Genomic DNA, 26362 nt, shown 5'->3' with positions numbered 1-26362 from the left:
CACACACACACACACACACACACACACACACACACACGCACACAATCTAGCAAACCCAGCCAACAGATACTGTCCTTAGGACTTGTGTTGCCTAATATTTAAAATATATGATTTCCAAATAAGCCAAAAGCAATAAACAAAGTTACACCCTGTTAAACCTTCTAATAATAGTCTCTGGACAAGCAGCTTTTTCAAGGTGAAGGATCTGTGAAGCTTTCCCTTGTATTGTTTGTGAGAGGACAAAGCGTTCTTGTTTAAAATCTTGCAGCTGATTCCTGTTGATGGTTTCACTAAATTTCACTGTTAGAATACATTTAATTTGACTGAATTATGGGATATAAAGAGATTTTTATTGAATGAAACTGATATCAACGGCAGGACAAGATTAACAAGAATATTACAGCCTATTGACACTTTACCCAATCACAGACCCCTGCTCTCAATCATAGGCAAGACAAGAGACTCATTCTTATTCACTCTTTTCAACTTTCATTCTATGTCTCAGCCCTGACTTTAGCGAGCCTTTTTTGCCTGGATATTTGCCTGTCCCTCGATCTACGCGTTGTTGTTTTGCCTGGGAAATCCTGTTCGCTCATCGCCTGACCCACGCCTGTGTTTTGACTTTGACTTGCTTCTGCCTCGTTCCTTAAAGTGCTTGAACTGCATTTGCATCCGTCTCTACGCACCATTTCTGATTGAACTATATCATTTCATGTTTTCAATGATGTCAAATATATTATTATTACTTTATTCTACCATTGCGCCAGTGCACTGAATGCTATTACTGTAATAACTACTGTCCTGAATTCCTCATAGAAATCTGCATAATTACAATTTCACCTAATAAATTCTAAAGTCATAAAGAGTTTTCACCCAATACTTAAATGTCATTATCAGCAGCATCATCATCATCATCATCATCTCTGGATTCACAAACTTGTAATTTTACAAATAAATTTTTTCAGTCTTCTGAATGTTGGTTCAGTATCGGGTCACATTTAATGTGTGTACAATACCTCAATGTGTACATAAACCTATTGTAATGTATGAATGCATGTTTTCGTATCTTTATACTAAATTGAACACGAATGATTCTTCCATATTAAACTGGCCAGCAAACATCATGCTCACTAAATGGTGGACTGGTGGATGAATTTTATGCTCTATTGGAGACACTAAGCAACCAGCTGTCAGCATTAAACACGTCCAACTTTCAGAATCTTTTACTCGTTTAGGGATTATAAAGCTTTTATTTGTATTCCTACATTTACTACAAGTCATTCTACATTTATTCTAGAAGTCTCTACAACTCAACAATTCACTCAGAAATCAGCATCAAAAGCTCCTTTAGAATTAGATGCTTTACACCAGTTCAGTCTCTCTGAATAAATTCACTGTGCTCTTTGTGTGTGTGTGTGTGTGTGTGTGTGTGTGTGTGTGTGTGTGTGTGTGTGTGAATATTCTTCTCAGATGGTATACTCCAACAGGCCACATCAAAGCACTTATTCTCAAATTAACACAGTCACTTCCTCTGTTACTCACATACTCACATACACACACACACACACACACACACACACAAACACACACACACAGACAAAGAGCTAACTCTGCTAGAACAATCTCAACTAAGCTTAAATGATCCTACTTCCAAATGGCAGCTTCTCTCATGCCTGAAGGAAAACTGCTACACAATATTTTTTAAATACTGTGTTTTTTGCTGCCTGAGTGTGTTAGTCCAGGAAACCCACTAAATGCGTTTCCTCAAGCAAAAGCCTTTAAAAAATCTCTGTTTAAAATCATTACTTTTCCTTAAGCCAAGTGCATAATGTATGACTTTAGACCTGTTCACTGGGATCTACTATAAACTTGTACATTTCATTCACCAGTCGAGTGTATACACCATTTACACCTAGTTCCACTGGCACGTCATAAAAGAACATCCAGGAGACGTTTTTCTAATTTAAAAACAATTCTGCTGAACGTATGTCCCAAACAGATCTCCTCCAAATACCTTACTGTCGAAGAGGATTACACAGAATTCCAACATTATGACATAAATCTAGTTTTACAAAGCAATATACCATAAAATTTCTAACAAATGTCCTCAGGAGAACTTCACTGTGTAAGGAAAATTACCACAGAATTCCAGTGTGGTCATAAGTAGAATTTCATGAAGACTCTCACAGCATTCCAGTGTTCTGTCACAAAACAAATGCCACAGAATTAAAAAATTACATGTCATGGGATTTTAAGGGATTCTGAGAAGAAAAAAAAAACGGTTTATGTTATTATGTCAAGGCTGATTATACAGAATTCTTACATTCATTTTGCAAAAACCTTATGTTATGCCACAAAATGTTACAGCATTCCAGAGAATTCCATCACCGAATTCCAATTTTCGGTTACAAAACAACTATCACAGAATTCCAAAGTTTCAACCTAAAAATGGAATTTCATATAGAGTAATTCCAATTCCAAGTCTTGGTTATGTCAAATAGAATTTTTTACAGAATTCCAGCTCAGGGTAATGCCACAAAAAGAATTCCTTTTTTTAAAAACTGAAACCGAATCAGACTATACTTGCTAAAAGACTCGACTGGATTTGACGTTCATTTCCCTCTTAAGTCCACTTGCACATGTTCTGTGAACACCATGTAGACATTGACTGACAACTTCTGTTGAATTAGCTACATTATGATTATTATATTCCCACAATTTGTTCCAATTTTGCAAGTACGAAAGTACACTCGGTAGTAAATTCAAGAAAATACGCATTCCTGTTTAACTGCGCCGAACATTTTCCAATAAGCCAAGAAGACAGTTCAGGTAAAGTGTGTGATTAATTACAGCATGTTAATAAAGCAGACTAATAAAACATACTCGCGCTTGGGGAAATTCCAGAACTTTGACAGAATAGTTTAGTTTCACATCTATTTTCAGGGACATAATTAGCCCTTATAAATTCCATGTGGAACAAAAAAGTACCTGCAAAGGAAGGTGTGTGTCTTTTCCAGCCTGTGTTCCCAAAACAATAGAAAAGGAAAAGAGATAGAGAAATAGAGGGAGGGATAGAGGGGGGAGGAATCCATTTTCTAATTTTTCTTTGATTTATGGCATTTTGTGTTGACATCAGCAGGAAATCCCTGTGGCAGTGCTGCTTTAGACCGAACATTATCTCCAAACCAGCTCATTTCCAGCCATTTATCTGTCTTTTACAACATGAAATCTAATAAAAGGGATTACTTTTCTTTACACACGGGGGAAAATCTAGCTTTTACAAAGAGAACTCGAACGAGGACAGGAAAAAAGGCAGACTCCAAAACACTTCTAAAATGCCATCTTTATTTTAACTGAAAAAAATCACATGGTTGTGTCTTTTTTTGTTTTTTCACATTTCTCTGTAGGATAGTGTCTTCACTGAGTATGTGTTTGTGACAGAAAGCGCATGAGTAAAAGTGACTGCCCCGTGTGAGGCTCGAACTCACGACCTTCAGATTATGAGACTGACGCGCTGCCTACTGCGCCAACGAGGCCTGACAGGCGCATGCTAAATATAGTCAGTGGTCAACTTTTCACCTCATCGCACGCTCAAGTGGGGAATAGCATAACAAGAATGTTGTCTCAGAGAGCAAACCTTAGAAGAACACAGCCTTCTGAATCCATCAGCTGTATCAATTGCAAGGACCATAACTCGCAGGGTCGGGTTCATAGGTGAAATGGAACGGATTGGATAAGCATATCCTATTGAGTGTAATTACCTCAGTCCCTAGAGACATCCAAGCAGTGTGTGTCTGAGCATGTGTGTGCGTGTTGGCCCATGAAGGTCAAACAGGCCACAGCTGAGGCAAGTCTGCCATGAAATTGTCTTCTAGGTCCACAAGACATTGACGATAATAACATCCAAACACTACAGACAGACATTTTATGGACAACAGGAACTACAATTACAATACAGTTAATCTCAGATTACAATGTTTTGTCATTCACACCAACTCTGGAAATATTAATTCACGCATTTTCACGTATTCTTGTGTTCCATTGATCATGTTTTTTACATTGAAATTCTCAGTGTGAACAAAGCTAAGAGCGATAGACTAAGCTGCTTTGACTATTATCTCAGAAATGTAAATACTGCCTTAAAACTGCTGCCTTCCCAGACATACTCATCGATTTTATAGTATGAATCATTTATGACCCATCCAAACATATAAAAAAAACCCCAAATATTAACAAATATATACTAAACGTTCTGTTGTTGAACCTGAATTAACTAACAAAACATTTCATGGGGTCAAACAAATATTGTTCGATAATGTCTTAAAACCTTAAGGACATTGTGTTAATCCTGCTACAGCTGTGGGATTTATGCTAATGGAGACAAGTCAATAAATCCCAATTTACAGAGCAAAATGTATGCAGTGTATAAGAGTACAATGCAAAAAAGACTTTTACCAAGTAAACATGTCTGGAATACAGGCACATGTATCTAGTTTTTATGTGATTACAACAGAATAAACAAGATTACATATATATATATATAAGCTATTAGTATATATGTAATCTTGTTTATTCTGTGATAAACGTGTGTCTAAAAAAGATCTTGCAATTTAGCAAGCATGCAGTCAGAGAAACAATACTTAGAAGCATCCCCCTCAGAATAAATAGACATGGACAGTTCCTGTCAAGGCCATAACCACTTCCTCAAAATGTCTTTTGGCTTCTTTGCTAGCAGTGAATCACTGAGTGGACGTCTCCTAAACATAGCTGACGTGCAACTATTCTAAATACATACTCTCCTGGGCAATGGCATGGACAGTGAGTTTGAAATGTTTTGCTGTATTTTGTATCTGGATGATAAGTAACAAGCCAAGTCAGAATTGCAAAATGGGGCATCTATCATAGATGCAGAACTCCCAAACTACCCAACAGCAAACCCGTGCCTAAACCGCTGAGCTGTGAGAACTTTCCTAAGAAGCCAAAACAGCTAGTCATGAATCAACAGGTTCTGTTGAAATGTCTTAAAAAAGATATTTACACCTGTAGCTCTTGCTAGCTGTAGTGTTCCTTTGTGACAATATTAAGCATCAACAGACTTCACACACAAATTTCTGAGTTGTAATTCGATTTTTATCCTTTGATCATTGATGAGAAATTAAAAGTGTTAGAAAGTGGTGGTAGGTTCATTTTTTTCCTAATGCAATTACAACAAGAAAAACTTTTAGGTACATTACTGATAAACTTTAACACCTTCTTACCATTTCACTTCTTTTACACATGTTTAAACCTGTTTATGTGCAGGTTTACCACATGCTAAAAATCTAAACTTTTCACTGCCTTTTTGACAGAATATAGAATTCCCTGCTATAATAGTATTGTAACTGTATAATCCATCACTGTGATGTAATAAATAACATTACATATGGGTTTCTGTTTAAAACCATGGCAAGGCAAAGTGTTGGTTAAAGTATTTTAGCCAAATGCATCTATACAACAATTGCCTAACTCACAAAGCAATGCATTTCAGCTGTAATAAATAGAGAAAGTGATATTTAAAGTGATGTGTCACTTCATTCAAGTCTTTTGAGTCACTCCAACAGTTTCATTAATAACCTCGAGGTGGTGAGCGGCTGTTTAGTGGCACACTGAGGTCACATCTATGAGCGTTTACTTACTAATCAGTGTTAACTGCTGGCCAAACAGTCTCCCACCAGCCTGGAGTACTAAGTAGGTCACTGGGACATACATACACCAAAACACCCCCCCCCACACACACACACACCCACACAGTCTAACTACACAGAGTCTGAAATGATCTGGTACACAAACACTTTCAGTAACAGGTACACGAAAGAACTCACAATGGGAAAGTTCACTTCACATGGTTTTAACCTAAACCAATGCCTTTGTGTTGTGTGTGTGTGTGTGTGTGTGTGTGTGTGTGTGTGTAGCACATGCTTTGCGTGTGTACACACAAAACTCTGTTGTTGAGTCAGCATCAGTCTGCTTCTCTGTCATGAAATCACTTCCTCTTCCAGTCTGGTCTACAGAGACATTTATTATTTTCACTAAAAACACAGCTGCCGGACATCATTATTATGCTTTGCTAGATCTTTGACAGTCCATCATTGCATCCAAGACTCGAACTGAGGCCTAACCCTGAACAGCCGGTCAAGACCATTTCATATATATATATATGTATATATATACTGTATAAGGAGTAAAACTCTTGGGCACATGCTGAAATAAAACAGTAATTAACAACTGGGTGATAAAATGGAGCCTGATACGAGGCAGAGCAACTGTTACAACCCCTAAGGTGATCCTTTACTTCACCAGTGCATCCTAAAGTGTTTAATTCCTGGTCTCCAACAACAGTTAGTCATCCATAACATTAATCACTGTCCTGAAGATTTTCCCTTCTGCTTTTCCCTTCTGCTTAATAAAACACTGGAGTCTCCTTCCAAAAAGAAATCTCTCTACTTTTCACTTTTCTATTAGAACGAATAGAGAAATCTACAGTAGATACAATTCTGTGGTGTGCACGACTTCGAGAAAAGTAATAAACGACAGTGAAAAATGGAACAGTGATATGATGTAAGGAGGGGAAACCGAAAAACATGGGCGTGAGGAGGAAACATAGAACACGCTGTAACTTATTGCTAAGTATCAAAGTAGTGACAAAGTGAATGATGTTAGAAAAAAAAATAATCAAAATGGATAAAAAAAAAAATGAAACAATCAGTATAAACTATAACTGTTAAATCCCATAACACACAACATGACACACCACCTTACTTTACCGCTACAAATTGCATCACAATTTATGACGTCACAACATTCGGATCGATTTCATCACTATTATTGCAGGTTAAAGACTGCTAATTGGGCAGATGTGTGAATGCTTTGTGGGGTTTCATAGCTTGTGGTGAGCAACGCTATAAATATCGTGATGCACATCGTGAGAACGTCTGATAACAATTCCGCAAACTCGCCCACGTGACACTAAATATAGCCATACAATATAACAATAATAATAACAATTATAATGATAATAACAATTGTAGCAGGTTGCACATTTAATGCAGGTTTGTGTTTGGTGTGGTGCATGTATCCGTGCACTGCTTAAAGATGGTGGTGGTGGTACTGGTGGAGGTGGTGGTGGTGGAGGAGGCGCTGATGGCCCTCTGGATGCCGTTATGGAGGCAGGAGCATCTTTTGTCTTGCGCGAGGAAGCACGCGGCGCTCTAACGCTCACATTCCAGCCCCGTTAAAGCTCATATCTGAGATACTATTATACCTTCACAATGTATTTAATAGATCTGAGTGCAAAAATTATCAAAGGCATGTTGAGACTGTAAGACCCGGATTATCAATGCTTTAACAAGTAGAACCCGGAAAAATAAAAAAAAATCCCCCGCACGCTATGGTCGGTGCTGAGCGTGCAGGAGGGGCGACCCGGGACCCACCTGCGTGCGTGGTGTCCGTGAGATCGTAGCTCATTCCCGGGTAGTCGCGCAGTTTCCTCCCGCTGATGTTCAGTACCCCGGAGCTTGCGGCGTCCTCGAGCGCGCGGTCCAGGCTGCGCGCGGTGTGCGGCGGCTGCGGTTGAGGCGGAGCGCCGCTCGCGCTCCAGTGCGGTCCGGCCGGATAGTGATGGTGGTCCTGCAGCACCGCCGCAATTGTCGATCCTCCCTGACTCGCCGCCATCTTCTTAAAGGAAATATATATGCTGAAGATAATAACGAGAGGGGGTTTTTAGCCGCTCCGCCCCGCGCGCGCAGAGGACAGGGAGGGGGCTGGTGGATGATGGGGGCGGAGGGATGGGGAAAGGGGAAGGAGGACAGGTGCTGTGGATGAAAGCTGGATTTTTTTTTGCCATGGATCCTCAATAGAGGCTCGTGTTTTCTGTGCATGACTTTTTTTTTTATCATTCCATGATCAAAAAACCTGATTAAATTGTATGTTTATTTGATAGTGTAACAGTGCATTTGGTTCCCATCACAAGTTGAATGCAGTTGTGGTTTTCACAGTTTAACCCTGCTATTTTCATCATTGCTATTGCATTGCAAATGCGTCTTTCTCTATCTCTCTCTCTTTCTCTCTATCTATCTTTTTATGTGGTTCGCGGTGGAAAAAAAACCCGCATTGATTCAATGGCGACATCTACTGGCTATACATTATATAGCATTTCAGGTACCATTAACATTTTATAACCACTAGAGGCGCTCTAGCGCTGAAGGAATTCTCCTAAGTTTAATGCCTCGTGACCCAGAGGGCCGTAGAAGGTGTATATTGGTCAAAACTTTCCTATTTACATACATAGATGTTACTTAGATGTTAATATTCAGCGTCTCAATGCTTTTGTTTTGCCATCAGTGCGTCTGTCCAGTATATAATACAATATTTCAAGTTATAAACTGTTTATAAGGTTTCTATGCAATTTGTATAATATCATAAATTGCAACTTAAAATACTACAGATCTGCAGATGACTTTTTATTGTCAGATACAACATGAAGCCTTCAGAGGTCTTGCACCTATAAAACCTATGCAATGTTATATAGAGGCTGTTTAATGTTCTGGTTGATCTCACTTCCTTGGGTTTGGACACTTCAGCTGTTAGAGCATGTGCTATTTTGAGCTCGAGCGCTCTTGGCTGTGGCTCTGTAACTCCACACGAGGGCGAAGCGCCTCCACAGCGACGTGACTCGAGAAGATCCGAGCTTCACCACCCCTTCTGACTCGTCTGCGAAAACCCAAAACGATATCTATATACGTGAATATATATATTTATGTATCTAGATTTCTGTCGCTTTTGAAGTTGCACGTTTGAGTTGCACATTTGAGCTGCATCGCGCGCGCCTGCTGAAACCGGACGCTCGAATGGGAGACAAAGATTACACCGAGCCGATGGACGAGACGCCTCGAGACGACAGCGGCGCGGACAAAATCGACATGTCACTCGGTCAGTGTGATCTGAGATTGTTTGTTTTGTTTTCTTTATCCCTTTTCCTTACTTTTTTCCCCTCCTCTGATAATTGGTCACGTGCTCTCCTTTCCGTAACCGTGTTATTTGTCGCTTCCGCGTTGCCCGCGTCATTAGTCGGCTTGTCGCTCCTTGATGCACGCGCTACGTATTATTTTTAACTCGAGCACGTTTTTCCATCGGTTTTCATTAGTGCGAGCGGAGGAATGAAACTACAGTGTGACTGAAAGCGAGAGAGAGAGAGAGAGAGAGAGAGAGAGAGAGAGAGAACGAGAGAAAACGAGAGATCCCCGGGGTTTCTAAGGAAAGGAGTCGTAAAACCACAAAGTCTAAAAATTTTCTGGTTTTACAGTTTACGACCTTGTAGCTCGAGAGCAGTATGGAAATCGCATAAGTTGCTTTCTGCAACTTTAAACTTTACACTTGAAAAAAAAACAAAAAAATCCTGAACACCCTGTTACGTATTTCCGGTCTGTTTTCCGCATACCACAGCCAACACCTGTCCCAGTCACTGAGTCAACAACTGATGGCTTCATCTGTTTCAAGGCTTTCAGCCATTTGTTTTCTCTCCAAACTACAAATTTTCAATCTGGTCATTTATCAGTCTCATCTGGTAGTTCATCCGACTCATGATAGTTCATCAGACTCATCTGGTAGTTCATCAGACTCATCTGGTAGTTCATCAGACTCATCTGGTAGTTCATCAGACTCATCTGCTAGTTCATCAGACTCATCTGATAGTTCATCAGACTCATCTGGTAGTTCATCAGACTCATCTGGTAGTTCATCAGACTCATCTGGTAGTTAATTCGACTCATGATAGTTCATCAAACTCATCTGGTAGTTCATCAGACTCATCTGGTAGTTCATCCAAGTCATGTTAGTTCATCAGACTCATCTGGTAGTTTATCAGACTCATATGCTAGTTCATCCGACTCATGATAGTTCATCTGACTCATCTGGTAGTTCATCAGACTCACGATAGTTCATCAGACTAATCTGGTAGTTCATCAGTCTCACGATAGTTCATCAGACTAACCTGGTAGTTCATCAGACACAAGATAGTTCATCAGACTCATCTGGTAGTTTGTCAGACTGAACTGGTCTTTCAGAGCTCATCAGACTAATCAGGACTTTTTGTTCTGACAGAATATAAAAAAGAATGTTTTCACCCAGGTATATTTTTCCACACTTCTGTGTAGAGTCACGCCGTATATCCACACCTCATTCACTCCGCTTCAGGGGTTTTGTTTCAAAACAGGTTGTAATGGCTGCAACATGACCAACACCTGTCACAGTCAACAACTGGTGGTGACTCAGCTGTTCGTAGGTTCCAACCCCTGAAACAACATTCAGGATATCTACAGATGCCAAAACTTGTCTGAAGTTCAGCAGGATTTTACACATGATGACATGGTGATTAAACATTACAATAAAGGTTAAAGAGTAAAATTGGCAGAAGTTTTACATTTTGAAATTCTTACAGACTTTGAAAGTATAAAGAAAATATATTCAAACACATTTACTTTTGCTGAGGATTTGTAACATGACCTACAGGCTGTATGTGAAAAAGAAAAAATTCTCCTCAGGCCACCTTCTCCTCAGAACAGTAAAAAGTAAAAAACTCAACATGTATGAAGAAGAGAGGATTTTTAGTAGTTTTTTAGTAGTGTGTATAGTGCTTTTAACAGTGAACCCAGTGTGGTTTTACAGTAATAACTAGATTACAAATATATATTTTCAATTCATCAATTAGTTTCTAGAAGTTTATGACCAGATCCTCTGAGTTTCATTCATTATTTACTCCTCTTGATCATGGAGAACATGGATCGAACTCCACCACATGTAAACACAAAATATATTACAAATAAAATTCTTTAAAGCTTTATGTTTAAAACTTTATGTGCCAGTGTGGAAGGTTTGCCCTCACAAAAACTTGAAAAACATCTCTATGAGGAAACGAAGGTCATCCATGTCCTGGTTTTAGATTTTCTTCACATTTAAGGTGCAAATCTTTGTTGAGCAGATATTTCGCACCATATTTACCCTCAGGCTGTATTATGGAGTTTCCTGTGAACTGAGGCTAACCGGTTTTCATTTTTCCATTCCAGATGATATCATCAAGTTGAATAAAAAAGAGGAGAAAGCAAACAGAGCTGCGAACAGAGCAAGAAACAAGCGGGTTTTAAACAGGAATAATGTACTGAAGAAGCTCAACCAGACACCACAGGCACGTAGAGGCCTCAGACGCGGTTCGCTGCAGTATCAGGGTACTGATGTGACTGTCTGTCTGTGCATCTATCGTTCTGTCTGTGCACCCTTAGATATTTAACAATTGAAGGTTTTGACCTCAATGAATTTCCAGTTCTTTCAAATCTAAAGCGAGGAACTGGACAGAAACGAGGGGCTAAGAGCACGTTATTTGGGTTATTTCAGGGCCAGCCAGGTCACGTGGGCTGAACAGCAGAAGAGGTTTGGGGAGACTGAGCGGCGTGAGTCCTCTTGACAGAACTGAGGTTAGTACTGAAGAATGCATCAGATCATGGACTGAAAAAAAGTTCATGATGTTTGAACAACATCGATCAGTGATGAATTGTAAAAGATGTACTGTAGATCACATGAACGCGACGCTCATGAAACTGAGGGAAGGAGTGAGTCTAAACGGAGAAGTTTATTTTAATTATTTTTCAGAATGGAGATGAGGAGGTTCAGAGCACAGCATCTTTTAGAGGCTCGTTCCGTGGACGAGGGAGAGGACGAGGGAGAGGGAGAGGACGAGGAGGATTTATCAGGTATAAAAATTCATTTGAAATCATTTGTACATATATTACATCCAACCAAATATTGATGAATGTTTTGTTTTAAATGTTGTAGGGGAGCTTTATCAGCACGAGGTCAGCGAGTTCCCCAGAGAGGTGGAAGACCATTTGTATTGGACAGAGGAGTAAGTTGGTACATGCTGATCGTACAATTAGATTTGATGGATTACTTTAGATCCCAATAATTGTATATATATTTGTTTGTAGTTTTTGGCTATGAGAGGCACTGGAAAATTGGAAAGATATCAGAAAATTAGAAGGTATGTATATTTAGTTAAAAGTAAATGATATGGAAGGTCGTATTATATACTAATTCATGAGTCTTCAATTTCTTATTTCTCTCTTGGTAAAGTCAGAGTACTGCATCTTCTCCCGGGACAACATTAACCGTGTCTCTGCCCAATGCAAAACCTCCACCTGTGACTCAGTGAGTTTCTATATCATTTATTATTTTACATCTCGGTTGTAAAGCGTTTTAGAAAGTACGTGCGTCATAACACTGTAATAAATAAAACAACTTAATTTGGCGTGATGGCATTTGTAGTTTTGCTCCCAGTAAAACTTGAGCTACTCGTCACCATGCTCTGTTTAAAAATATGCAAAGAAAACCTCAGATTAGAAAAGCCATCACAATGGGAAACACTCATCCTGCATCATCTTCTGCTTCAATATTATTGTTTTCCTGCTTTTGATGCTGGTATTCAGGTTGTGTTTAGTTTACTTTGCGGCTAGACAGTGGATACACATGGGTATTTAAATACACACAAACGTACATGTATACTACAGGATAAAAGAGGAACCGCTGTGGAAAGTTAGGACATGTGAAGGAAATGACAAATACTGGGTTATACACCTAAAACCACCAGGTGCTTCTAGTAGAGCTTCCCTGCTAAGTGTTATCATTCACACAAAGCACTTAAGACCAAGAATCACAAAGAGCAGGTCCTGAACAGAGGATTACAGGATTACCAACAAAGAACATACAGTCTACCAAACATAACCTTCATCTTACTGACTTGCACATGTCAAAGTCTGTTTGTCATCTTGGAAGACTGCGGTCAGAGTCCATTACCCTTACAGTGAGATAACCTCCTGGTGTTGTCAAGTCCCATTTCATCAGCTTTTTTTCACCGGGGTTCTTCTGCCAAACCCAGCTTTCTCACTCTTGGTCACCTCGACCATGTTGGGATGCTCTGTAGAGCCTGGCATTCTAAATTATTACTTGTGTATTTTCCCAGCAAAATTTTTGGTTTATCACTAAGATTATTCGATTTCATGTTCTTTCTAAGGGTGAGGCCTCAGCCTGGTGGTACACTGTTGAGGGGCAGGTCATCAGAGGCACTGAACAGGCCAACACCAAAGGGCATCAATCTGCACTTTAATTATAAAGCAACCACAAACCAGGTATTTATAAAAAGACACACACACAATACCTCCAAAATCTACCTGCACAATGGCTCATGCTGACTCCGTGCCGTCTTCCTAAAGATTCCCGAAACCTTTTGATACCAACTCGTATATTTAAGCAAACTAGGGAGTCAACTCCTTTAACTCATACCAGTTAAACATCATAAACCTAGTCTAGGCAGTTGCAGTACCCAGTTTTGCTTTTTACTTCCTTTATTGTGCCATGTGTCCAATAGCTTAATATCAGAAGCATTTTAGAAAAACCTCTTCACATGTTGCATTTTGAGCAAACCTGGTATTCACTTTACATTTGATTTTTTGCAGACTCAGCTGTACCTGAACGAGCGCTTCACTACTTTGAGGCTGAGAGGCCAAGGCTCGAGGATTACCAGAGAAAGTGGGAGGGGGCGGGGACAGGCTCGGGGACGAGGACAGGCTCGGGGACGAGGACAGGTTCGAGGACGAGGACAGGCTCGAGGACGAGGACTTTCTCGAGGAAGAGGAGAGATTAGTGGAGGAAGAGGTGGAGCAAGGGGTGTGATTAAAGAAGGACCGGATATGATTAGAGGAGGAGGAGGAGGAAGAGCTAGAGGTAGAGGTAGAGGTGGAGCAAGGGGATCAGGCCGAACTGTGTTTCTTCAGTGATCCTAGTCACATGAGCTGAATGCAATGAAATATATATAAAGAATAGAATATTTTATTTACACTAAGCATTTGAAGGAGGACGGAGCCCTACGTATAAAACGTGTTTTTACAATCACAGATTGCCGGATTGCTTTTTTTCTGTTTTTTTTTTTTTTTAATCACGAGGTTGGAGAGTTTGTTAAATAACCAGCATGTTAAGTATACAACAGTGACAAATGTATTTTTTAAGAAGCTTGTATTTGGGATCCCATTTGAATGTTCTTAGATCTGGACATCACACGCCAAACCTCAAAATTCAGAGTGCCTTAACATTTATTGTAAATAAATTTTTTGTTTGCACAATATAGATTCGTGTGTTAGCAAAAGATCTTACAAAATTGTTACACTATTAAAATATACCACATTTTAAAAATCTTGTACCATTTAAAGCTATCAACTTCTATTAAATTAAGATATTTTCAAGTAAAATCATGAATGTTCTCATTATTTGCTAAATATGTAGGATACTCGGAAATCTGACTTGGTTCATTTTTATTATAACATTCAATGTATGTGCAACAGCCAGCAACCTACACCCATATACACCCATATAACTGTGTATAAAGTTTCATAGGCAATAGTGATATGGGAAATGAATACATACATCAAGTTTAGGACAAGGACTTGATTACAGTCTTACCATCTTTATTACATGTTAATAGAAAAGAGGACTTTACTGGGACCACCCACATGTTCCCCAAGATCAAAACTGTTCGATATTTATATATACACACAGGTTAAAAACTACTTTTAGTTTCATTACTGCAACTGAGAAAATTGTCCATTCAGATAACATCCACTCTTGTGTTTATCCTTCTACAGTGCATAAATTATACTGTCCAAATCACAATTATTGATCTTTTCCTAGTTATCCTGAACTCTTACAGTATGGTCACAGTTTCAGTCTTACTTTTTTTTTTTTTTATCTTACAGAAACGAAGTAATAATTCAGCAGAGGTCACATACACTCCAGACACCAGAGTAAAGAGTGAAAGTAGAATTCAAGAGTTATATTTATATTAAGTTTGTAATCTGATGTACCAGTGTAGATTTATTCATTACTAGAGACTCAATGCACTTTTGTACGTCGCTCTGGATGAGGGCGTCTGCTAAATGCTGCAAATGTAAATGTAAGTATGTCATTGATAATGTTCTTAATTTTTAACTGAAGATTTCAGTTCCTGTACAAACTAATATATTTAACATGTTCACTTCAGTAACATAATGGAAATGTGGGAATTGTTGTGTGAAATCTACTCTGTGTCTTTAAACGTCGAACGAGTTTCAGCAATTGGTGGTCATGTACGGCAATTTCTTTAGATTAGATTGTCAGTATTATTCCAGGTTTTGATGTAGACTAAATACAATATGTAGAGTATTACGTTTTTACAGTTGCCGATTGGGGATCATGAGCCACATCAGTGACTACAATCTCTGACTACAGGAGAACCAGTTAATACTTTTTGTATGTTAAACAGGACAAACTGTGTTTCAAAAAATTGCAAGATGAGTGGATTAGTGTGAAAGTAGAAAACAATGTTCCACATGTTTTATTTCAATATGTAACTGTAGAGAAATGTAGATTCTCATGTTTGTTTAAAAACCATATACAAGGATGAACATCCACTGACTTCTACTAAATGAATGTTCAGTTTAAAAATACAGAAAGTATAAGAACACAAATCATCTGCAAAGTACAGTTTTGCAGTAACAGTAGTGTTTAATCATTATTTATCACACAAACACACACACAGATACAGCATTTTTTTGCTATAGTGACAATTGACTTTACATCCAAGTTACAATGAAATTGCCTTTATTTCTCCTGCTTGAGTATATATTATATTATATTTATATCAGAACCTAAATAAACTGTCAGTTGTCACACAAGTTTCACACTTCTGAGTCGCACACACACCTTCACTTTTCTCTATTTAGATCAGGAATGTGCTCTAGCCATCAAGCCAACAAACAGCAACATTTCTACAGTTTATACTTTTATTTCTTTTTAATCTAAGTACAGTTCTGAAGCTATATCGCATTTCCTGTATATTATTATAAGATTTGAGCTTTAATCTGCTCTAATAAAACATTTAAAAGACTGTTGTATTTAGTTTGTTTCTTTAATCTTCCTCTAGATTAAATCCAGTTTATTTGTACCTATTTCAACCCCTTCTGTTTTCTTCCCCAGCATTTTGCTCATAGAGTCCAGTTCCTTTTTTTCCTCTTTTAATTGCTTTGTGTATTATCCAACTCAGCTTTGAGCTTTCCCAGACTTTCATCTCTCTGACCTTTGTACTCTTCAATCTGTTTGTGCCAATCCAGTAGCTTACGCTCTTTCTCTTCTAGCTGTTTGCTTTTTTCTGCTAACTCAGCTTTTTGGTTCTCGAGCTCAGCCCTCATCTTCTCAAGTTGTTTCTTCTCTTCATGATTTTTTATTTCCATTAACGTCTGATCATTTTTGTGAGCTTCTGCATTGTTTTCCACATTTTCCTGTTTGTCAGGGCCCTGTGATGAACCATCTGGGAGACAAAAAAGGTTCATTTAAAGCAGCAAAATCCACCCACAGAAATTGTGTCTCTGTAAATGGTGGCAGAGAGACAAACACTTATACACACAGACATGGACTGATAATCTGAGTCAGACAGAGAAATACTGCACTTCTGCGATCACTGCACTTCACTAGAACAAGATGTTAGGTGTTTGTACTTGGCAATGAGACAATAACTCATATAGAACAAGTCGCTACTCAGGACATTCAAAAGTGGCACAGATGCTAGAGAATATTGCTAAATACCTGAAACCAGGTCTGTCTTTGCTATTTTAATATCAGTTCCTTCTCGGGACATAAAAGTTACAATGATGTCACACTCATTCTCTGTTTCCACCTCCTGCAGGTCTCCTGATTGTATAAGCTTATTGATGAACGTTTCTTGAGTTATGTTTTGCTGTTGATAAGCAAAAAACTTGTGTATTTTCTTTGCTGTATCTGAAACAAAAAAGATGCATTGCAAATACTGGATATAATGGATACTGCGTCACTTAATAAATCTTATACTTAAAATTAAATTTTTTGGCACATTATTTTAAAATGTATTTGAGTATTGCCCTATTCTGTATCTTTATTAGGCATAATCTGCTTATTTTAATAATTCTTTGCAATATTATATTATATATATATATATATATATATATGCTACTTACGAGACTCTACATGAGCAGGTCCATCAATTTCCTCTGTCATCAGTTTTACGTTAAACTGTGGAAGGAAACACTTTAATTCACTGCAGATGTGTGTGTGTGTGTGTGTGTGTGTGTGTGTGTGTGTGTGTGTGTGTGTAAATCAGATTAAAACTGTAAAATTAAGCTCCAATATTGCATAATGACCATTAATGTGATTTATGAAACTTAATGTCTTTCAAATTACAGTGAATCTACACTCAAACCTTGATAAGAAGACTTGATTAGTCTAATAGACAGGTATTATAATCTCTATTAATATTAATATGCATATTATACTTACATTTAAAAGAAAACTAAATCAAAACAGATGTCCATTACATAGATAATTTAAATCATGCCGTTTTTTTCACTGTAAACCCTCAAAAAATTAAATGGTTAAACGAGTACCTGAGATTGTATGGCTTGTATTATTTTGGAAAATGATGAATCATTTTTATGACACTGAAGAAATCCATCATTTTCATAAAACAGACAGTCGACTGTAATTGTGTTCTTTCTGGTTACATTCCTGCTGCTTTCTGGTACAGCACTCTCTGGATTAAACGTGTAATGGAGCACGATGAGAAATGCAGGTTTGTCGTCTTTGGAAAACAAATAAAACGTTTTCTTAGAACAATACGCATGACATTATTCAGTGTACACAATCACATATTATTAATCATTATTATTTGGAGTACCGGATTTATCGTTAATTTTCTTTTGTGCTGCTTCAATGTCGGTTCCAGCTCGTGACACAATGGGGCAGAAAGCCAGGATCATATCACACTCGTGTGCTGTATGCACCTCTTGCAGTGGAATTCGATGTTTAAGCTTGGACATGAACATCTCTTGAGCATTGAGTGTTTTTCCAGCTTCGAAAATGAAATACTTCACTGTTTTTTCTGTGAATAAAATAATACATACAGCAAAACTTTGATTAGTTATTTCTCATCAAACATTTCATTTGAATTACGTTGAGTAAATTTAGTGGTTAGTCTGAAAACCTGTTTACTTTCCTTTCTGAGATTAAGAACAAGATGCGAAAAAAGTACAGCCAAAAGTATGGAAAATACCTGATTTATTTACATGCATGTGCCCATTCAAATACTAAGGGCATTAGAGTTGTTATGTACTGTGCAGCGCTACTTTGGTCACAGATAAGAATCTTCACTGTATTGACTATACTAAGACTACATGCATAATACATTACAGTACACTAAGATATGTGTAACAAATGGATTTTCACTGGTCAAGTCAGATAAAGCACAATAATTAATAACAATAGCATAATTAAATAACATCATAATAAAGGAACATAGAAAATAAAGAATTGTCTTCTTTTTTAGCCCCTTATTACTCACCAGCTTGTGATTTCTTTTGCTTTTTTTTCTGGTCTTTCTGTAAAATGGTGTAAAACTAAAGTGTAATGCTTAATGACACTGTATTTTCAATTAACAATAAATAATTTGATCAATATTTAGCACAATCCACATGACAAAACATCTAATAATGCATCATTTGATAATTCTGATCTGAACTGGACATTATTTTCCATCATAAGCTTTCCTTTATAAAATCAATGATACTTTTCCTTTTTTAAATTACTGGTGATAGTTTGAGCCAATTGTGAATATGTTTTGATCGAAAACGTATTCATGACAAAACATAATTTGCCTGTTATCCATATTAGCTAATGCCTTCAACTAGTATATTATTTCCAACAAACAGCTTAAGTTGTTGAGGATATGACCTGCAATCCTGATGAACCAATCATTAGAGTCAATTTCTGCTTGGGTCTACTGATTGGTCCACCAGAAAATGGCAGAGTCCCAGAGATCGAGTCTACATTTGTGTTTATTCATGTTTTGTGTTCTGTGTTGGCTCTGTAAAGTACATTACAGTTAATCTAAGTAAACCTGCTGCAGTGAAACCGTGTTACAGCACTTTCTCATGTTACTGACTTACCCCTTTGTAATAAACTGTATGAAAAAGAACAGAAAATAAACAAATTTGTGTTAGATATCAATTAAATATCATATTTAACTATTTAACTATATAACTACAGTGAATACACAAGCTTTAACTAACATATTAAAGTATACTATTATTATTCTAGTACATTTATAAACATTTATTTGCCCAAGATTCAATTAAAAGCAGAAAACAATCAGCATTAGCCACTTGTATCAGCATTAGCCACTATTTAAAAAAAAACAATCCCCACAAGTGGCTAATGCTGATAGTTTTCTGTTTTCTATTGAATCTTAGGCAAATGTTACTATTCTACTAACTATTTTTTATTACTAAAAACAAAAATAATAAAAATTTTTTTTTTTTTTAAATACATTTATTTTGAACCTGGAGCCACAATTAAGATGTTTATAATCTAGAATATAAACAGTATAAAACTGTACATTTACTACATGAAAAAAACGGTTGAGGTACTTTGATCATCAGCATTCTGCCCTTGAGTGTCAGAGATTGGATGTTGACGTGATGATGAAGAAGCACTGTGGACATTATGACTGGCAGATGCTGTATCTGATTACAGAACAAGTACATTTTGTCAAATCTGTTTCACTTTACCATGTAGTACAACAACTTGATCAAAGCCTGACATTTACTCTGTAAGGAAATCACACAGAGCTCATGAGGTTAGAGATGTGTGTAGTGAGGTTATAGACTAATAAAAACTTATTATATATAAAGAATTAAATGTGTACTATTTTATTATGCATTTGTTCACAGCTAACAGTAACAATCATAACTTTATGAACAAGAATAAAGTAAATTCATAATATAAACTGACAGATGCTATTAATAAACTGTTCATCATCATCATCACACAGGTAAATGTAGTGGAGGTGAGCAGACTACTCACTGCGTTGCAACACACTAGACGATTGATCAGTATCTGTTCCCTCTGAGGACTTGTTTTTCCGAACAATCTGTGAAATAGAAACAACAGAATAGAAAGCAGTTGATTAAATTCAATTAAAATGTTTAATAAATAAATGTAAAACTTGTGTTTCAGTTTAATTTGCTGTGAACATTTCACTGTAAAACTGTTTCCCTTTAAACTGATCACTGAGAAACTAAAAACAAAATTAATTCAAACCATATATACATTAAAGTCAGTTTGGGATCATTCAGAAATTCCTTATTCGAGCAAGTAGACGAGTAAACAGGAAATAACAGGAATCTCGATCTAAACTGAGATATATGTTCCAAATCTCTAATTAAAAGGATACAGGTTTGTTTAAGTGACAACGCTTGAAAAAAACAAAACAAACACATACCTGAGGTTTAATGTGATTTATAATTTTGTCTAATGATTCATTATTCCTTCCACATTTCAACAATCCTTTATCTTCATAAAACAGATAGTGAACCACAATCGTATTCGCTCTGTTCCCAAGTCTGACGCTGCCTGTTACAGGAAACTCTGGATCAAAGGTGTGATGGAGCATCACCAGAACAGCACGTTTGGTGTCTGCAGAAACCATATGAAGCATTTACTCACCACATGCTTGACTCAGTATATATATTATCTTGTTTTTTGTTTTTTTCAAATACCTGGCTATTGATTAAGATTCTTCAGTGCTGCATTAAAGTCAATTTCAAGTCCTCTAATAACAGGGCAGAACACCAGGATGATATCAAACTCCTTTACAGTTTCCACCTCCTGCAGATCTGCAGGTATTTTCTTTTTAAGAAGTTCGATCAAGGCAGCATCAGAATTGAGTGTTTTTCCAGTTCGTATAGTGAAACACTTCAATGTTTCAGTTTCTGTAAAAAAAATAAAATAAAATTGATAGAAAATAATAATAGCTTTTATTCAAACTTCTTCTTTCGGCTTCTCCCATTAGAGGTTGCCACAGCGGATACATCTGCCTCTTTTAACCCAACTACCTGCATGTCTTCCCTCACCACATCCATAAACCTCCTCCTTGGTCTTCCTCTTTTCCTCCTTCCTGGTGGCTCCATCCTCAGCATTCTCCTACTGATATACCCCATGTCCCTCCTCTGCACATGTCCAAACCATCTCAATCACACCTCCCTCACCTTGTCACCAAAACGTCCTACATCTGCTGTCCCTCTAATAAACTCGTTTCTAATTCTGTCCATCGTCGTCACTCCCAACAAAATCTTTAACATCTTCAGCTCTGCTACCTCCAGCTCCACCTCCTGTCTTTTACTCAATGCCACTGTCTCTAATCCATACAACATCTCAGGTCTCACCACAGTCCTATAAACTTTCCCTTTCACTCTCACAGATACTCTTCTATCACAAATCACTCCTGCTATCACTCTTCTCCACCCACTCCACCCTGCCTGCACTCTTTTCTTTACTTCTCTAACACACTCTCCATTACTTTGCACTGTTGAACCCAGGTACCTGAACTCCTCCACCTTCTCCACCTCTTCTCCCTGCAACCGCACCCCCTCCCTTAGTATAAATACCATGTTTCTGCAAACATTCATCTGAATGCCAGGCCTCTTGTTAAACTCCCCAAAGATGTTGACAAGGAAAATGTATGTATGTGTCTCTCAAAAACAATAAAAGACTAGATGTTTCCATGTTTTTTTGCCAGGCTCTGTATACATTTATAATAGCCTCAGACCTGTAGTTTATAGATATCAAGTTAAAGTTACAACTTAGAATATTTACTTACTTTGAAATCGATTTTCCCTCTAAAACTTTTAATTTCAAACCGTAATTAAAGTAACTTGAATGTACTCTGAAGTAAAACATTTTTAGAAATAGCATGTAGCATCATGTACAATCTGACCAGGACTGTGTAAATAAACCTCTCAGTTTCAGTCTGTAAATGGCTAATCAATAGCCGAATATATTTAATTTACAAAATCAAGTATTTATTCATTCAACATCACTATATTTACTCAGCGTTTGCCACCGTTTCAGACTGTTTCCATTCATTTGTCTCAATTCTCCATACTCACTTTGCTTTGTATTGCCTGAAATCCGTGGTGAGGAAATCTATGGAAGGGAATTATAGAAAGCAAACAGGTTATGTAAATGGTTGAATGCTGTGTTGTTGTTGTTGTTGTTGTTGTTGTTTTTCAAAATACTGATTGTAAATGACTGAATGCTAACATTTAAGTAAACAAAGTTGGACATTAAGTCAGAGAACAACATATAGCCATTTACTTACCCCAAGTCTATCTGTACAAAAACAAAGAAATTAAATGGTAAAGTGTTTGTTTATGATTCTGTCGCATTTTTCATTCTACACACAAACTGGCGCTCATTTACTGACAAAACTAAATCGATACTGATACACACAACATCTGCCCGTGTAACTGTTTCTCCCAAACAATCCTGAGACGTTTTTATTTATTACACAGTCCTGTCTGTGTTATTCTGCTTCAGTTTAAGAAGACATACAGTACAGTATAGTTGAAGTCAGTAGCTGGATTTTCCTCTTTACTGTAAATTTAAACTATGGATTTTAAAAGGCTGTTTGTACTGCTGTAATCCAGTATATTAATAATGCAGACTATAAACACTTTATCTGATACAAGTGACTGACTTACACAGTTTATTTAACTACAATGTTTATAATTTCCATACTTAAGAAAAAACTAATAAATGTAATAATCAAATCAAAATATAAAGGAATTAAAAAGCTGAATTCTGAAAGACTTACCTTTGAAAAAATCCATCTTTATATATTCCTTGCAGGTCCAGACTAAAGTGAGAGAGAGAGAGAGAGAGAGAGAGAGAGAGAGAGAGAGAGAGAGAGAGAGAGAGAGAGAAAGAGAGAGAGAGAGAGAGAGAGAGAGAGAGAGAGAGAGAGAGAGAGAGAGAGAGAGAGTGTGTGTGTGTGTGTGAGAGAGAGAGAGAGAGAGAGAGAGAGAGAATAGAGAGAGAGAGAGAGAGAGAGAGAGAGAATAGAGAGAGAGAGAGAGAGAGAGAGAGAGAGAGAGAGAGAGAGAGAGAGAGTGTGTGTGTGTGTGTGTGTGAGAGAGAGAGAGAGAGAGAGAGAGAATAGAGAGAGAGAGAGAGAGAGAGAGAGAGAGAGAGAAAGAGAGAGAGAGAGAGAGAATAGAGAGAGAGAGAAAGAGAATAGAGAGAGAGAGAGAGAGAGAGAGAGAGAGAGAGAGAGAGAAAGAGAATAGAGAGAGAGAGAGAGAATAGAGAGAGAGAGAGAAGAGAGAGAGAAAGAGAAAGAGAGAGAGAATGAGAATGTTCAGTGTCACTGTATTATGTAACTATGCAGTTGTAATAAAATGCAGATATCTAACAATTCTATGTCACGTATCTAATAAAACATGATTTCATGGTATATTTAAGTGTATTATTGCACAAAGCTTTGTTTTGCTTCTTCCTACCTTCCTGCTGCTTCTCAGAAAAATTGCCGCATTAAAGAAAATGGCAGAATTCAACCTCCTTTTACTTTCGCTTTCATTGTAAAGCCCCGCCTCTCAGCACTGATGGTGATCTGCATTGAGGATGCGGAAATGTGGACTGAATTATACACCATGTCTCATAAGCTCCAGTTCATCACTGTTTAATAAAATAAACTCAACATCAGTTTCAGTCACCAGAATAAATATAAAAAGTGACACTGAGAGCATGTACACACACAGCAGCTCTTATTTATGTGTTTGTTTAGTTAGTTAGAGCAGCTAGAGCTGTTTCAGTGTAGTACTACGGCAGATGTTCTTCCACATACATTTTCATATTCTGCCCCCTTGTGGACGATCTTGGTTTAAACAGTGGTATGCTGCTGTGTAGTTTGTCAGTGTTATAAACTGCATGATGACTCAGCAGGTTGAGACTTTTATTTATTGTAGCCTTAGGAATTTATCCCCAGAAATTCCTCTGTCCTGACAATGTTCCAATTGTGTAAAAAACCTACTGAATGTTACAAAGTGCGAGCATCACGACTCCGTTACATAAAGGTTAAAAAGTCCATGTTTACATAGATGTCATCAATTACTGTCACCCTCCTTAAATTCTGAATCCTCGATTCTGAGCTGCTTCTCACAGTTTTCTCATAAACCTTTTCATGCACATTGAGTGTCTGAAAGCTCTGAAAGTTTCTGTAGAAAACAATGTTCCAGATGTTTTATTTCAATGTGTAACTGTAGAGAAATGTAGATTATCTTGTCTGTTTAAAAACCATATACAAGGATGAACATCCACTGACTTCCATTGAATGAATGTTCAACAAAGTGCACTGTAAACAGAAAGTATAAGAAAACAGATCATCTGAAAAGTACAGTGTTTTTATACACTTGAACATACAGAGCTTTTCTCGAGTCACCATAGCTTTTTTTTTATTATAATTAATACTACATTTAACGTGACAAATATTCTGGTGTTTTCAGATTAGTGTGAAGGCTTCACATCTTTTATTTCCTGGTGGAAGGAGGAAACTGCTTCCTCGAGTATAATCATGCTGTACATCTAGTTTTAGCTTTTACCTGATCACAGATACGCATGCGGAAATGTGGACTGAATTATACACACCAGTAATGAAATTGCAGATGTTTCCTGTCTCTAAAGTGAACACAGTGTGTGTGTCAGTAACTCTCAGTGAGTGTGTTGGAGCAATTAAAGTATACAGGTGTATGGATTTATTATCTTAAAATCAATCACAATCACAACACAAGTTTTGCTTTATTTATATAATGAATTGAGGCAACAGGAACATCATGCAGTGATTAACAAATAGTTTAAATGTATAAGGAAAAACCATCTGCCAATAATTCAGCTTTATCCCAAGGGCCATCTAAGATAAAAAAAAAGACCGCTTTATTCATCCTAGAGGGAATTTCACACATCTAAATACTTCATCTCTTGTTTCTAATCACAGCAGTGATCTAATATAAATAAAATATCCTTCTTTAGTAGTTTACTATATTCCAGTGTTGAGAGCTGTTGGTAAACAGATACAGATAGAGACAGTAGTTTCACCAGATCTTCAAATTTTCAGATTCAGATTTAAGGTTACAGTTAAAGATACAGATATATGCAGTAGAGGCACAACACTAATCACGTCATCATGCAGAGGAATATGTAACCACTCTGCAGTATATATAAGATGCTGAAAAAAAAACCTAACTATGATCCAGTTGTTTCATTCTCTCTTTTTGAGGTACTTCTGTCTTTTTTTATGAGTCTTTTGTGTATCTCTTCTACCCCGGGCTGCTTAACTGCGTTCACTGGCAGCTTCTGTTCTTTTGTCAATGACTTTTCTAGCTCCTTCTCTTCTTGCCCCTGTTTCAGCGATGCCACATTGACTTTGTTCAATTCATTCTTTGGTTTCCTCTTTTTCTTCTTCTCTGGTGTTTCCTTTCTAGTTTGCTCCCTGTTTGGCCTGTGTGTCCTGCTCTTTAGTTGTGTCGTTCTTCATCATTAGTTTCTGTGCATTGTCTTGCTGAACTTTATCTCCCTCACCAAGTTCTGTGTCACTTTTCACTTGCTGCGTCTTAGTTGGAGTCTCTACATCTACACGCTGCAGTGGGTTTTCAGTACCATGCTTCATGTTTTCATTAGTTTCTATTCTATTCTTATTCTTCTCTTGATTTAGATCTGCTTTGTTCTCTTTCTGCTGTGTGTGTTAAACATTGTGATGCTCGTTATTTTCTTTGCCCATTTCCTTGTTCACATGTTTGTTCTCTGATTTCTCCATTTCTGTTGGTTCCTCCTGCGTTTTATTTAATTCCTTTTGTTGATCTCTGTCGTGTAGAGCTTCTTGTCTCTCCTGATCTGTAGTCGTCTCCTTTAGTTTTGTATATTTGTGCAGAGCATCGTCTGTGATTTAACAAATGTATCAGATAAACAGATATTGACACACAGACAGACAGATAAATTGATATTGAATTAATCGCTCACATTTACCTTCATTTGTATCTTTTTCATCATCTTCTTTTTCTTTGTCGTCTTCATTCCCCTGTAAATACAGTAGAAGATATTAATGTACAGGTCTGTAAAGGTCAGAACAAAACAAAAATATACACACACAGGGCAGAACATCTTTTGTTTTATAGCTGTAAAAATTAAGATTTTTGGAATTTCTAACTTACTGAAATGCTGCAGCAACCATTTGTTCAGGCTTATAATCTTTTATTTGTATAAATATAATATTTTATGATGTTTATTCAGCAATGGGCCACAATTTGTAGAGGAGATAGAGAAGTTTTCTTTCAGACAGGAAAAGTAAGATTTTAAAATTGTATAACTTAATAAGTGTAAGATCTGCTGCACA

General features: G+C 37.3%; 3 protein-coding genes and 2 long non-coding RNA genes across 10 annotated transcripts in view; 2 read left to right on the top strand and 3 right to left on the bottom strand.

The window, feature by feature from the left end:
• Nucleotides 1-8105, bottom strand: part of lrch2 (leucine-rich repeats and calponin homology (CH) domain containing 2) — a 49633-nt gene extending 41528 nt beyond the window's left edge. For 3 of the 4 annotated variants that reach the window (XM_083530809.1, XM_083530811.1, XM_083530812.1), the window contains exon 1: nt 7470-7777. In XM_083530809.1, the coding sequence (XP_083386935.1) occupies nt 7470-7710 (241 nt within the window). In that variant the 5' untranslated portion in view covers nt 7711-7777. Of the gene's footprint in view, nt 1-7469 lie in introns of all 4 variants that reach the window. The other variant, XM_083530810.1, reaches the window with a different exon arrangement.
• On the top strand, nt 3379-5789 carry LOC310720380. The gene is made up of 2 exons (XR_014531726.1): nt 3379-4431; nt 4480-5789. It is a non-coding gene; the product is annotated as an uncharacterized lncRNA (long non-coding RNA).
• A 480-nt stretch (nt 8106-8585) lies between the features above and the next one.
• Nucleotides 8586-14327, top strand: LOC310720338 (uncharacterized protein). The gene is made up of 9 exons (XM_083530856.1): nt 8586-8967; nt 11100-11258; nt 11425-11504; nt 11680-11780; nt 11863-11932; nt 12015-12067; nt 12160-12234; nt 13097-13211; nt 13539-14327. The coding sequence occupies exons 1-9, from the start codon at nt 8886-8888 to the stop codon at nt 13857-13859; spliced, it is 1056 nt and encodes a 351-aa protein (XP_083386982.1). The 5' UTR covers nt 8586-8885; the 3' UTR covers nt 13860-14327.
• A 1268-nt stretch (nt 14328-15595) lies between these two features.
• LOC310720345 (uncharacterized protein) lies at nt 15596-23552 on the bottom strand. Of its 3 annotated transcripts, none has more exons than XM_083530869.1 (13): nt 23478-23552; nt 22789-22834; nt 22086-22122; nt 20697-20909; nt 20420-20613; nt 20002-20068; nt 19566-19661; nt 18482-18536; nt 17819-18022; nt 17529-17722; nt 17103-17157; nt 16696-16887; nt 15596-16478 (listed from the first exon to the last, which is right to left on the bottom strand). In XM_083530869.1, the coding sequence occupies exons 7-13, from the start codon at nt 19638-19640 to the stop codon at nt 16399-16401; spliced, it is 855 nt and encodes a 284-aa protein (XP_083386995.1). In that variant the 5' UTR covers nt 19641-19661; nt 20002-20068; nt 20420-20613; nt 20697-20909; nt 22086-22122; nt 22789-22834; nt 23478-23552; the 3' UTR covers nt 15596-16398. The 3 variants fall into 3 exon arrangements, with proteins under 3 accessions (XP_083386995.1, XP_083386996.1, XP_083386994.1); XM_083530870.1 differs by having other exon boundaries at nt 18482-18518; XM_083530868.1 differs by lacking the exon at nt 16696-16887 and having other exon boundaries at nt 15885-16420; nt 18482-18518.
• A 1153-nt stretch (nt 23553-24705) lies between these two features.
• LOC310720164 lies at nt 24706-26314 on the bottom strand. Its single transcript, XR_014531668.1, has 2 exons — nt 25996-26314; nt 24706-25908 (listed from the first exon to the last, which is right to left on the bottom strand). It is a non-coding gene; the product is annotated as an uncharacterized lncRNA (long non-coding RNA).
• Between the last annotated feature and the right edge of the window lie 48 nt (nt 26315-26362).

This window comes from Silurus aristotelis (genome assembly GCF_946808225.1).
Source record: "Silurus aristotelis genome assembly, chromosome: 26".
In the NCBI taxonomy this organism is placed as follows: Eukaryota; Metazoa; Chordata; class Actinopteri; order Siluriformes; family Siluridae; genus Silurus; species Silurus aristotelis.
This window is presented reverse-complemented; position numbering and strand designations above follow the sequence as displayed.